Source organism: Zasmidium cellare, assembly GCF_010093935.1.
Source record: "Zasmidium cellare ATCC 36951 unplaced genomic scaffold M409scaffold_18, whole genome shotgun sequence".
Classification (NCBI taxonomy): Eukaryota; Fungi; Ascomycota; class Dothideomycetes; order Mycosphaerellales; family Mycosphaerellaceae; genus Zasmidium; species Zasmidium cellare.
Genome location: NW_022986962.1, coordinates 75,694 through 88,557, shown reverse-complemented (window position 1 = coordinate 88,557; position 12,864 = coordinate 75,694). Strand labels below are relative to the sequence as shown.

Sequence of the window (12,864 nt, the reverse complement as noted above, 5' to 3'; positions counted from 1 at the left end):
TTTTGATTTCGATGATTTTGACAACAGTTTGGAAGATTTCGAGGCACAACGGGACAAGAATATGTGATGATGATAAGAAGGGGGAGGGTTGTAATAAGTATGTAATGCTTATATGTTTTTTGTTTTTATCGTTCAAATGCGAATGTTGAAACATGTCAGCGAAGAGATCCCCATCTTCTGTCATCTCTCTGAAGCCGACAATGCCTCGCAGTGATGCAGCTCGCCAGCTCATCAAGACACCTCAGTCCCAGTCGTCCGGTCTCGCGTCCCATACGACCCACCCACTGTACTCCCACCCGTCGAGTCTTCCTCCTCTTCAACAAAACTCCCCACACTCCCCTCCCCATCCTCAAGGATCTCCTCCTCATCCCCTCCACCCTCCGCCTCAATCTCCCTCCTCTCCTCATCCAACCTCACCATCCTCGTCACGAATTCCCCCTGCAAGTCTCCCAGCCATTGCCGAAGATCTTGTTCAGACATCCTCCCATCCCTCGCCTGCATCAAATGCTCTTTGAGGTTCAGCATGAGCTTCCTCCTCCGCGCCGTCAAAACGCCTAAAGAAGGATTCTTACGTCGACGCATCTGGTTCTCGAGCGTAGAGGCTATGTACTCGGCGCGGGGGAGCACATCGGGGGGCAAAGGGAGGAGTCGGGCGAGTTGCAGGCCGTAGTGCGTATCGCTGGACGTGCCGGACGCGAGGCGGTAGAGCGGGGAGATGGTGTTGGGCTCGGAGGTGGAGACGGCGAGATGTAGTGCGACGACGCCGGGGCGTTCGGAGAGGATGGTGGAGAGGCCTCGGAAGTGCGTTGCGAACCAGACGAGAGCTTTCGACTCGATAAGTGCTTCGGCGATGGAGAGGGCTATCGCCATGCCGTCCCGTGTGGAGGTCCCGCGGCCGAGCTCGTCGATTATCGCCATGCTGGAGGGCTCGATGTTGCGGAGGATGAAGGCGGCTTCGCGCATTTCGGCCGCGAAGGTGCTGACGTTGGCTTCGATGTTGTCGTCGAGGCTGACGCGCGCGAAGAGCTGGCGGATGATGGGGAAGGCGGCGTAGGTCGCGGGCACGAAGGAGCCGACTTGCGCCATGAGAGTGAGTAGGGCGACGGTGCGGATGTAGGTGGATTTGCCGCTCATGTTGGCGCCCGTGAGGATCTGGAAGCGGGTTTGGGAGGTGGCGTAGATGTCATTGGGGATGAATTTGTTGCGTTGGAGTTTTTCGCGGATCGGGTGGCGCGCGGCGCGGAGGGCGAGGGCCTCGTTGATCAAGGGGCGCACGTAGTCTTGAGAGGTGGCGGCGTGGGCGAACGAGGAGAGCATGTCGAGCATGGCGACGGATTCGGCAATCTTGAAGAGCGCGAACATGTGTTCGCGGACGGCGGAGATGAGGTGTTGGATGGCTTCGTCGCTCATGAGGAGGACTTCGTGGTGGGCGTCGGAGATCTTTTGGTTTTGTTTGACAAGGTCGAGGGTTTGGCATTCGATGAGTTGTTTGCGGCGGTAAACGTTTATGAAGACTGGGGGGAGTTTCTGGTTCTCGAGGTCGGTGGTGCGCAGGGAAAAGTAGAATTGGCGGGCGGCTTCGAATTTGGTCTGTAAGGGGAGGTTCTGTTCTTCGGCGGTTTCTGTCATATGTGTTAATGCATCGTCTGTGGATTCGCGGTATGTCTGGCGGGCGACGTCGAGGAGTCCGTTGACCCCTGACTTGACGGCGTAGGTTCTTTGGTTGCGCATGTCCAGCGGTTTTCGTGCGAAGGTGACATCTTCGTTGATAACGCTGGTGATGAGGTCGAGGACGGCGTCGACATTCTCGGCAGCACAATTGCTCTGAATTGCCAGAAGCATCTCTGATCTTGCACCAGCTAGGGCTTCAAACACTGGCTTGGCGTTGCAGATCAGATGTTTCAAGGCAATGACATTGTTTATCGCTTGCTCTGTCTCGTGGATGCCGACATGCTTGGGAACCACAATGAGCTTCGTCAGGATCTGGTCAGCATCGAGGAACGTCTTCAGCGCCTGCCGAACCGAGAAGAACATCTGTTCTTTGGTACTCAACTCTTCCACCGCGTCGTAGCGTCTGCCCAGCGTCTCGGAGTCTGTGACGGGCTGCAGGATGTTGCTGCGCAGAGTTCGAGCACCCATCGGCGTGAGAGTCTCGTTGAGCAAGCCAAATAGACAATGTTTCGACTTTGGATCGTGCAAGTTTTGTACTAACTCAAGAGACTTGATCGTAGCTAGATCAATAGTCATCGAGCCTTCCGATGGCTGGTAGCTCAGACGAAGTGAATGCATCGGAAAGGTTTTTGCCAAAGCCAACTCGGTGTACTTCAAGGCTGCTGCGAAGCAGCACACGGCGAAGTAGTTGCCGGTGACAGCCGTCTTGATGGATTCGACATCTTGGCGGAAAGCCAGCTGCGAGATGTACTCCAAGCCGGTGGTCTCCGACCAGTATTGACGGTCAAGCAAGATAATGTTGGCCTGCAGGTCGTCAAGTTGATCTTCGAGGATAGAAAAGAGTTTCGACTTCGGATGAGCTGCTGTGTTGACGATGAGAATGTACGTTGGCTGAAAGACTGTGATCTTGTGAGTGGTCTTGACGTATGTTTGGCTGTCGTTCAGCTGAGAAAGCACAGCTTCACCAGTATCCAGATTTATGAAAGCAAGGCCGACCATTGGAGATACACCACGAGACTCGCTCACTGCACAGACGATCTCTTGATTCTCCATGCCCAGAGTCGAGTAGCCTGTGCGAGGCCTGGTGGTTGCAGTGCCCGGTCTGCCATTGCTGCGATACACCGTCGGTGGTCTGGATGCTGTAGCAGTATCATAGTCATTGGTAGTATTCAGGTGGTAGGACGTGCTGATGCCATCTGCTGCTGCTGGCCGAGTTTGATACGAGGAGTGGTGTGACGTGGAGTCACCGCCGGTGATGGGGATTTTGTATGTCGCCGTGCGGGTGAAGTAACTTGAGGCCGTCGAGTACGACGTCGATGGCGGGCGTATTCTAGAGTCCATGGTGGATGTTGTGGTGTTGGAGATGGAAGAGCGAAGATGAGGTGAGGTTGACTGAAGCTGCGTCCGTGCGCTTTCACATGTAGGGAAGTTACGACGCAGCCGCGCCTTCCTTAAGCAGTCGCAGCCTTGGCAACCTCACTTCTCAGTGGTAGCAGCAGTTCGATATTGAAATGCGACACTGAACAAGCCATTGAAGTTATTTGATCAAGAAACCGGTTTCCGACCAATGCACCGCTGGGTCCGCATGTTCATCCCGACCTTCAATTCCTCAATCTCCTGCAAAGCCCTCTTTCGCTGTTCCATCCACTCGTCGATAGCTTGTGCCCTCTCCGGAACCTTCATTCTCAAGTGACCAAATCCTTCCTCCAAAGCCCATATCCAATTCATCATGACTGGTTGTAACGTGGAAGGCCTCGACTCAGGGGCGACGTACTCGACATCTTTAAGCCCAGAGCGTTTGAATAGATCCTCGAAGTTATTGAGCCACTTCAAGTTCTGGCTCCGCTTTCCTACAATGTCTTGCGCCATGGTGTAGAGTTTGATTACTTCAGTGGGTTCTTGGCCAGTCGTGGCGGTATGCCAACTGTAACGATTGCTGTTGCTGTCGGTCCACTGCAGGTAACCCCCTGGCTCTGATGCAATAATCAGCACAGTCTTTCTAGAAAGTCTTTGAAAAAATCCTCACTAAGCATTCTGAGTAGTCGTTGGATAACAGCATGGACATTCGAATCCAAAACAAAGATCATGACAAACTGCACATGGACAATGTCATAGCGCTCTACCAGTTCCTCGGGTATGTCCTCAAGCAAATTGAATTCTCGGAAGGTTACGTTCGAAGGCAGCCAGGCTTTCGGGGGCGTTTCGTTAAGGTTGATGTCAAGACCTTCAATGGTCAGATTGGGAAACCGCTCGGCGACTTCGAGAGCCCAAACTCCAGTCCCTTCGATTGCATGTCAGCATGGTTGCAGGGCAGTCGTACGAATGAAGTACCGGTTGCGACGTCTGCGACAATGAGAGGTTCGTCACCGATGGGAATCGCAGGGTCGAGCAGCTTATGTTCGAAGTTCGTCTGCGTGAGCTCATGCTGCAGCCTCAGGCTGAGAGCACGGTGTTAGCTTGTCTGATCCATCCTCGAGCAGTAGTCGAAGCCATACCGCGTAGACGCCCAGCTCGTCTTGCCTAACCAATAGCCGTCTGACATGGATTTTGTACGGCTCCCGAATGAACGATTCGTTGTAGCAAGCATCACAGAGCTGATGGTCGACCCATTCAGCCTTTATAAGTTATCCGTCAGCATGTTAGTCATGTGGCATGGCATAAAGCTTGCCCGTTGATCGGCTACTGGGTAACATAATCTTGCTATCCACCCACATGCCGTACCGTGGAATCGTTCTCATGTCCCGAATGAGACCATAACAAGTAGGCGCTGGAGGACTTGAGCCGTATCAGAGAGAGACTCAGAAAGCGATGGCCTGCTCTACCATAGTCCCAAGAGCTATGCCTATGGTAGCGTCAAAAGGCCTCGGTGGTGCAGTTCGTTTAGGTGTCCGTCCGCCAGGTGATCATTAGACATTGCCAAAATATCGGCGATGTGGACTTCGATCTTGAGTAAGGGATATCATGTCTCATCTCACATTATATGGCACCCCGTCGAAACCCACGCCGCCATATGGTACTCGCCCTTCACCTTTGCCAAATGTCACAAGCCACGGCTCTTGGAGACCAGGCTGCGCTAGCTGCCAGTACATCTCAGCATGAGCCTCCCCATCAATGTCTTCTCCAGCCGGTCTCCCATCACCAGGCTTGCGTTCGTCGGCATAGTAGAACCTGACATACCATTTAGCACATTGCAGAGATGTCAGTGGCCTTGGAGCTCGTACCGATAACCCTTCGATCCATATGCATTTGCACCATATTCAATGACGGTGGCGCTTAGTCTTTTGGACAGTGCGAACGGAAAGACCTGTGGAATAGGAACCTGGTTTAAGGCGTTGCCCGTGAAGATGAACGTCTTTGGCACCGACTCCGGCAACGTCTTGAAGCCTTTGACTGCTTCTTGTGCGGCTACGTACTGGCTCTCGAAACCAACTTTGCTGCAAGCGTGAAAGCTTTCTAGAGAAGTGCTGAAAGGATCGTCCGGTGGATTGAGGAGTCTATGAGCACCTGTGAAGTCTTCAGCCGCGTTGCTCCCTAGACATAGCGTTGGTATCTCAGTTACCATTGAATACCACTACATTGGGTGGTGCCTGAAAGTGCTCCATGACACTTTCGAAAGCATGTCGGACTGAGCGAGGTTGATCAAGATCGACCTTGACCTGTAAGTATCCTTCTGGAGATGTCGAACCATCTTGCACGCTGCGTGAGGCTATGACAACAGCGTAGCCTTCCGAGGCGAACTTCTTCGCCACGCTGGAACCGACTCGTGGCCCGGCGCCTAGGATTAGGGCAGTATCAGATGCTGACATTGTGATGCTGGTATAATGAGGCAAAGTAATTGAAAGGATTCGGCAGCACAGTTTAGTGACCATATCTGCTCAGATCACTGTTACCTGTAGTATGTGTATTGAAATCTGCTTGCTGCTCGCTGCGTATACGTCTCGCGAGTCCACGGAACATATATTTGTCAAGCCGAATAGCAAGCAGGAGTACAACCCTAGCCTCCGCTATGGCTGAATCTTCATTGCTGCGGGCGGAGGGCATTGCGCAGATCGCCGAGAAAGCTGTATAATCAAGACCGAAGCCTGCAGAAGTCCTAGGTTGGAAAAGGGTCTGACCAGGTCAGGAGAGGGGGTACCAGTGGAAAAGTACAGTATCGTTTCTACATCCATGTCAATTTTTATATCTGCAACGAATACCCCCTAATTGTCTTCCAGATGAACGACCCAGTACAGCCCTGGATAAGGACAAAGCAGGAAAGTGCGCAGTGCGCTCAAGTGCGAGTACATAAAGTTGTCTAGAATGCGTGCTGACATAGCGTTTTGGTAACCTTTGTACTGCCGTAGAGGGCTTTTTTCCAGTGCTGGAGGCCCTAACGAGTCTGGCTTATCTCCCTGCTGTCTTCCGACGCGATTCTCTTCGGTGGTGTATCGGCGGGCGTTTCCCCTGTGAATCGAGGTAGACCTCCAGGTGCATGCATTTCGCCGCTCAGAGTGGCACTTGACTTCCGCGACGAGGCCTTCTTCTTCCACCACGGCGTCCGCAAGAAGCCCCACCAGGCTGTGAAGATCTCGAAGCGGAAGAGCAAGAGGAACGTTTCGATTCCAACAAAAGCCAAGATGAACAGAGTCGCCACTGCTAGGTCCTCGGGGATGATGACGACGTCGGTGTACTGGTAACACTGGCTTTTGTTCTGTCTGCTGACAAGACAGATGATCCAGGGGATGAGCTTGTCGACGTCGCTGAATGCTTCTCGCGTGAGTCGATCGTCGAAGAAGATGAAGACGACGCATACGAAGACCGTGGTGAGGATCGCCGATGCAACTATGGCCAGCGCCCCCCATTGAAGAACCAGGACCTCGCGGACCCTCCGAGCAGTCGCTCGAGCTTGTCGAGCGCGCGAAGAACTCACCACAGAGGCAGATCGAGAGCTTGGGTCGTTGCGGGCTTGCCATGCGGAGCTCATGTAGACTCTGATGACATAGCCAAATGTAGTAAGCTGAAGGAGGAGAGCAATGCCGCAAAAGCCAAGAATGAATCCCCAGAAGGTCGCAAGGGAGCCGACGTTTACATGACAGTAGCCTCCAAACCGGTACGAGACTCCACTATGAGAGATCGTAGCTGCTGTAAGTCCGATAGAGATGGCTCCGGTAACGATAGTGGCGATTGTGTGAGTCAGGGCCAGTGGAGTGTAGTTCCAGCAAATCTGAAGGTGCATGAGAATGGCTCGGACGGTAACCCAGGTCGTGAAGAACATCAGCCCCAGAGCTACGCATGCTGCAGAGAATGCGCAAGTAAAGCTGCTGCTCTCATTATTCGGCGTGATCGGATCGTAACACTGCTCCGGCTGCCGTGCCAGGGGGATGATGAAGCCGAGCTCGAGGACCATGATTGCTGACAGTAGCACGACGTTAAGATAGCTTCGCCGTGTAGCCGTCGATGGGAGCACGAGCATAGAAAGAAGCAAGAAGCCACGGCAGATGAAGCCGGCAACATGCACCCAGGCAGCGCCATCTGTGAGTATCTTGAAGTCATTCCGGTACGTCCAGTCGAAGACCGGGCACGGTATACAACATCGAGTCGCATTCGGGCCCGGAGTCAAGGGGTTCTCAGCACAGTTCCGTCCGCCATAGACTGTCACATAGTTAGTCCCTCGTCATCAAAGTAGCCATCTCGTAGAAGACTCACATCCATCCGTAAAAGGATATAGTGTCTCCGAGATGAACGGACTTGGACATGCGTCGACCGTGGCCATCAGTCACCGCAGAGCAAAAGCACGAATCAAAAACGCTCCGTTGAGGTGACAGGTAAAGACAGGTGATGATGGGAAGAAGAGACTTGTTGCCACAGGAGTCTGTCGTTTAGGCGCATCGCACGACTTGGCGCTGCTTCAAAGCAACAGGAATACATGGCGGACGGCCGATGCACAAAGGCGCACATGGGATCGTCAATAAAGAATGACACGAGCACACATGGCTTTCCATAAAGAATGTGGCAAGTTGGGCGTCCGCCCAAGCATTCCAGGCCACTTGGCATGGCAACCATCGTTGTATAAGCGGCACGCGGCTTTCGATGCAGTCGTACAATTTGAATTGTCCTCCTATCGGCATGCTCTGCCTGTAAAGTGTCTCAATGTCAGCACACATCTGCAGGTTTTCGCCGTGTAGCACGGGATTCGGTCCAAGGCAGATGAGTGAAACCTGGAGTTGAGCCAGTCGTGTTTCCGAGTAGCCAAGTGATGTATGTGATTTTCACTACGGCCTGATGCCTAGAGATAATTTACATCCCGCATTTCAGCTGCACTCGATGACAGCTAGAGATCGCATCGAGGGGACGAAGCACCATATCTGTTTCCTGGGCAGCAGCGACGCGTTTGTGTCGGGTGGTATCTGTTGACTGGGTATCCATTGTCTATCATCTATATTGCAGTACTCAAACACTCTTTTCCTGACTTGTCATGGGTATCATGAGGAGGGCCTTGCCCTCTAATGCATCGAAAATATGCCACTGATATGGCTTGCAAAGCGGCTGGCTCAATCCTCTGAGCCTAACGTTGGGGTATCCCGCCATCATCTGCTTGAGGTCTGAGAATTGGTGGCATCGCTATCCTCTCGCTTTAGCCACCTCGTTTCCTTAAACTTGTGCTGCTCTTTCACTTCATGCGTACGCAGTGCGTTCTCGGTCAAGGGGGACTTGCGCGAAGCCTTGTTTTGCTGGTTCTCGGCTTCTATCGTGGACTCGAGAAGCCATTGAAGTCCACCGTAAAAGGAGTCATTAGGCACGAAGCTCGTGTGAACATGGTGCGGTTGTTGGCGTATGGGTAACCCCGTGGTATCGTGAGGGTGGCTGCTTCCCGTCGTGGGTCGGGACGATGGGCTTCGTCGCGCGGATGGCGATGTCAACACATGGGTGAAGCTCGATTTGCGCTTCGTGGTAGGTTTGTTCTCTTCATTCATAGCAATGGTATTCTTAGTCGATGCAGAAACTGGCTACGAAGGGTTTCTTCATTGCTGGGATCGGATTGTGGGGAGCAGACTGCTTGCACTCGACCGTGGCTTCACTGTCGAGGACAAAGGGTGGTTGGTTGTGGGTGTTACACATGTTCGGAGGCTGTGCCGGAGGCCGAGCAATTTATATCTATCTTCGAGGTTGAGAAAGCCTCAGCCTCGAGCTTTCTTCAGTATCGCCGATGCGAGCATATCGAGATTCTGCCAAGGAAATCGGCGATTTATCTAGAACTACGTCACACCCATAGTTTGTCCGACTTTGCACATGCATCTTTGGCATCCACTTACACAAGCTGATTATTCCCTCCTAACCTGCCGAGCCCGATGTGGGACCTCCGTGTGACCGGCATGACACACAGTGATCAAGAATGTAGACTGGACGAGTGGAAGGTAAGAGTGAGGGTTGAAATTTTGGGTGTCTTCACTGAGTTGTTACGGTCCCGCAGAGTATGTATCCAGACCTTGGCAGACAGCGGGGTTCCGAAGGGACATGGAAGGCCAGCCACGCACTTCTAACCAACATGACGTCTCTCATCCGCGTCAGCCTTGACATGCTGTTCATCACAAGTGTTGTCTAGTATCGGCCTTGACACATACGATTCTGTTGCTATGAGGTTCTAGAAGATGCCCTCTCAACTGAGATTTATGCTACAAAAACACTATATGCTACACCGCTTCAAATGCGAACGACTACTTGCGGACCTGACGAGCCAGAACAATACCCATCTAGCACGCTGTTGATCTCCTCAACGTTGTTCAATCCTTCAATGACCCGATAGTCGGTGGGTGAGAGCTTCCCTTCAGCCAGCCATCTGGGAACAGCCTTCCAGAACGCTGAAGCATGTGGCCTAAGGCTCGCGTTGGTCCCTTCAACGAAGGCCGCATCGCAAAGTGGTCTTGATTCTTCGAAAAGCTTCTTCTGGTCTGCAGACATGGGCTGCGTCGTTCGAAAGATGCTGGATTTCGTCTCAGGGAGAAGACCGACAGCCAAGTCGAATGCTGGGCTGTAGGTATCGAATGCAAGCCGCAGGTTGTCTCTTCCAGCAAGCAGGTGGATGTTCGAGATCAGCTTTTCCTTCGGTAAATGGCGGTCGAGGAAGTGAGTCGCGCCCATCTTCAGGAGATCCTGCTGGTTTGATGGACCTGCCACAGCGATAATGGTACCGATTCCCGCCATTCGCGCAAGTTGAACCGCAAACTTGCTGATATTGGAACCGGCTCCTAGGATCAAGACCATTTCGGTTGCGAGATTGGGTCCCTTCTCCTCCCGCGCGATTGGACTCGGCAAAGCGAAGCCAGTATGGGTAAACAGCACTTGCCATGCAGTGACGAGGTTCGTCGGCAGAGTCACGGCTTGCTCGTCGGTGCAATCCACCGGAATCTTGCCAATAGAGTCGACGTCGAGAATTGCATACTCCTGCAGGCCGCCCTGATCCGTCCCGGGAACTGTGCCTCGGGATATTGAGTAGCCGAAAACTCGATCTCCTTCTCGGAAGCAAGTATTTGCTGATCCGATTCGGCTGATGATTCCAGCTACATTGGAGGCTGGAACGAATGGAAGATTGCCCTTGGTGAACAGTCCGAGGTCTCTGGAATAGGCGTCGTGAGGTAAAACTGAGACTCCAATCAGTAAAGGTAATCCACACTACATAAGAGGATCTCCCTTACGCATGCATACGGAAACTTTGACCAGAACTTCTCCAGGCTGCGGTGAAGGTATTGGCCTGCTTCCTAATTCAAGGGGCTTGCCAACTTGGCTGACGAATACTGCCTTTTGTGAGGCGGACATGTTTGGAGAATGTGATCCCTGCGATACTTGAGCATCTGGCTGAATACTATCCAAGTTCTTATTAAACCCCGTTATACTCGGGTTCTCGGGCCTCTTCGTTCACACCGAAATGATGCTGTTGCAGTCTTCCAGGTTCTCCAATGCTCGGTATCGCATTGCGGATCGCAATATCCGCTTAGCAATAGGGTTATCCGTGGCTTCATCGGGAATAGAGGTGGAAGGGGAAAAGCCATTTGGATTTACCTTCAAATCCATTGTCTTTTACATAGATATCTCGCGATGCGATTGCTTCAAGTCGAGCTGCGGAAAGACCGATGGTGCGAAGCCTCGCCCCTGTCACAGTCAGGCTGAGCAGGGACTGAATGCTATCGCCCCCTGACTAACGGTTCGACGAACGACAAAGCATGGAACGCAGATACTGCACACCCGTCCGTGAGCAGAGAAGTCTATTTCCAGCAAGTCTGCCACAACCCAATCCTGTGATGGCTGAAAAGCTTGTGTCGTGAAAGCAAGCCGATGAGCACCAGCATCAGCCAGGTTCAGCCTTCTCGCAACTTCGAATGCAAAGCCAGGGGCTCGCGTTAGCTCGCATGTTTCATCACATTATCCAATGTCGAAGACGAGGATACATCAATCGCACCCTCGCGTTGTGTATAAAGATCGACTGGGCAGCCACTTGTCGGGGCGAACATTGTCGACATTTGAATCTGTTGCCGATCTGCGTGACTTCTTCTAGATCTCAACCGTAGACAGCGACATACAGATCAACACGAGGGTACGTTCGCCAGTTCTTGAAATACTAGCAAGACATCATCATCAGTGGCGAGGCTGTACATCATAGGACAAATTTGGTCATGAAGTCGGTTGTTCACTGACGATTGTGCAGCCACAACTCACCATAACCGTGTTTCTGACGGTCACGAAAGTATCTACAGTTCTTTTAGCCGCCTTCCAGTTCAATCGCCAAGTTACAACCTACTGCCAGTGTGAAGCTAAGATCCGTGGCGACTACTGGCTGCCTCAGGACGCAATATCACCCACGGTTGGCAGAGCCATCAACGCCCTTCACCCAAACATTCCTCAGTGACGCTGGGTCGTACTCGGTGGCGTGGAAGAATAGGTGCAACGATCAAGACTAGTGCAAGGACTAACACGTTGCAATTCACTCGAACAGCTGTACGTGCGATGGCAGGTATCACGATTGTGAATCTCAGTACGGCTTGTGTACTGATGTATGGGTTGCTCCGTGGCAAGGTTAAAGCGTCATTCGGGATTATGGAGGATGGTACAAGCAGGCTCCTATTATCAACGAGCTTCTACAAGATCTTCTTCTAATAGGAGAAAGCATGCCAAGATAGGTTCAAAGGGCAGGATTAGAGAAGACAGTCATACTGAGAAACGCCATCGTGTAGGCTCTATCAACAGGGTCCTGAACCTGAACAAGGAGTCAGGGGCTATTCGCTATCATTACAATAGTTATACACCTGCTAAGGATCTTCCGACGTGCAGGTATGCTTCACGCAAGCTCATACCTTCTCTGGTCAGTCGACAGTTCGCGTGGCGATCCCAAGTCTGCCCCAAGTTCTGGTGGTGCCAACGTCGACTCCGTTGACATTTCGTGCTTCGGATTTGACATTGCCTCGTTACCACCTGGCAAGATCACTACACCGCCATTTCCACTCTCGAACTCATTCAAAGCATGAAATGATGCATCTTGCGTCGGAGAAATGGAAGTTTGCGTTGCCTTCTTCTTGCGTACGAAGTAAGCGGCGGCAATTATCGCAAACACGCCTAATGCGCCACATGAGACTCCGATTCCGGCTTTGGCCCCTACGCTGAGACCAGTGCTGTTAGATATGGGCGGCGGGTTTGTTGGTTCATTTGTAGCGCTGTGACTTGTGGTGCTCGTTGCAGTCGTTGCGGGCAAAGATGTCGACGTTGTGCTGTTGGGAGTGTCTGCCAAAGCTCTCCAGTTTTGGGGTGAAACGGCCATGAATGATTCATTCGTTGGTGTTGTTGTGCAGTTCTCGTGGCCACAACAGTGCCATAGACCTGTAGATGCATTCCAGACGATCCGCGATCGGCCCCAATCGTCTTCAAAAACTAGTCAAAGGACAGCTACAAGATGATGACCACGAGGTGTAACTCACTGCATTGGATTGGGCAAACTGAATCGGAATAGCTTGGATCTGTGCAGCCCCCGGTGTTCCATCCGCTTCGTCCTGGGCTGTTTGGAGGGCCGCCATCGAGTGTAGCTTCAGGAAAGCGACAGATGCCATCCGTTCCGCATTGTGATCCTACAATGCAACACAGCTGAGTTCCACCAGAATGCGTTTCCGAATCCGGGCAAGCATATATGTTTGCTGCATCTTGAGATCTGACGGTGTTGTTGCTCTTCCA

At 52.4% G+C, this 12,864-nt stretch overlaps 5 protein-coding genes across 5 annotated transcripts; all 5 read right to left on the bottom strand.

The window, feature by feature from the left end:
- Window positions 1–231: 231 nt before the first annotated feature.
- M409DRAFT_23075 (uncharacterized protein) lies at window positions 232–3,012 on the bottom strand (the record flags this gene model as incomplete). Its single annotated transcript, XM_033806621.1, has 1 exon — window positions 232–3,012. The coding sequence occupies one exon, from the start codon at window positions 3,010–3,012 to the stop codon at window positions 232–234; it is 2,781 nt and encodes a 926-aa protein (XP_033667322.1).
- Window positions 3,013–3,216: 204 nt separating this feature from the next.
- On the bottom strand, window positions 3,217–5,477 carry M409DRAFT_23074 (uncharacterized protein; the record flags this gene model as incomplete). Its single annotated transcript, XM_033806620.1, has 7 exons — window positions 3,217–3,644; window positions 3,698–3,952; window positions 4,003–4,096; window positions 4,167–4,286; window positions 4,647–4,839; window positions 4,893–5,175; window positions 5,231–5,477. 7 exons carry the CDS (start codon window positions 5,475–5,477, stop codon window positions 3,217–3,219), a joined length of 1,620 nt encoding a protein of 539 aa, XP_033667321.1.
- Window positions 5,478–6,040: 563 nt separating this feature from the next.
- On the bottom strand, window positions 6,041–7,423 carry M409DRAFT_54782 (uncharacterized protein; the record flags this gene model as incomplete). Its single annotated transcript, XM_033812825.1, has 2 exons — window positions 6,041–7,302; window positions 7,357–7,423. The coding sequence occupies 2 exons, from the start codon at window positions 7,421–7,423 to the stop codon at window positions 6,041–6,043; spliced, it is 1,329 nt and encodes a 442-aa protein (XP_033667320.1).
- Window positions 7,424–9,351: 1,928 nt separating this feature from the next.
- On the bottom strand, window positions 9,352–10,464 carry M409DRAFT_23072 (uncharacterized protein; the record flags this gene model as incomplete). Its single annotated transcript, XM_033806619.1, has 2 exons — window positions 9,352–10,289; window positions 10,344–10,464. The coding sequence occupies 2 exons, from the start codon at window positions 10,462–10,464 to the stop codon at window positions 9,352–9,354; spliced, it is 1,059 nt and encodes a 352-aa protein (XP_033667319.1).
- A 1,454-nt stretch (window positions 10,465–11,918) lies between these two features.
- M409DRAFT_54780 (uncharacterized protein) lies at window positions 11,919–12,457 on the bottom strand (the record flags this gene model as incomplete). The annotated part of the gene is made up of 2 exons (XM_033812824.1): window positions 11,919–11,925; window positions 11,997–12,457. 2 exons carry the CDS (start codon window positions 12,455–12,457, stop codon window positions 11,919–11,921), a joined length of 468 nt encoding a protein of 155 aa, XP_033667318.1.
- Window positions 12,458–12,864: the final 407 nt, after the last annotated feature.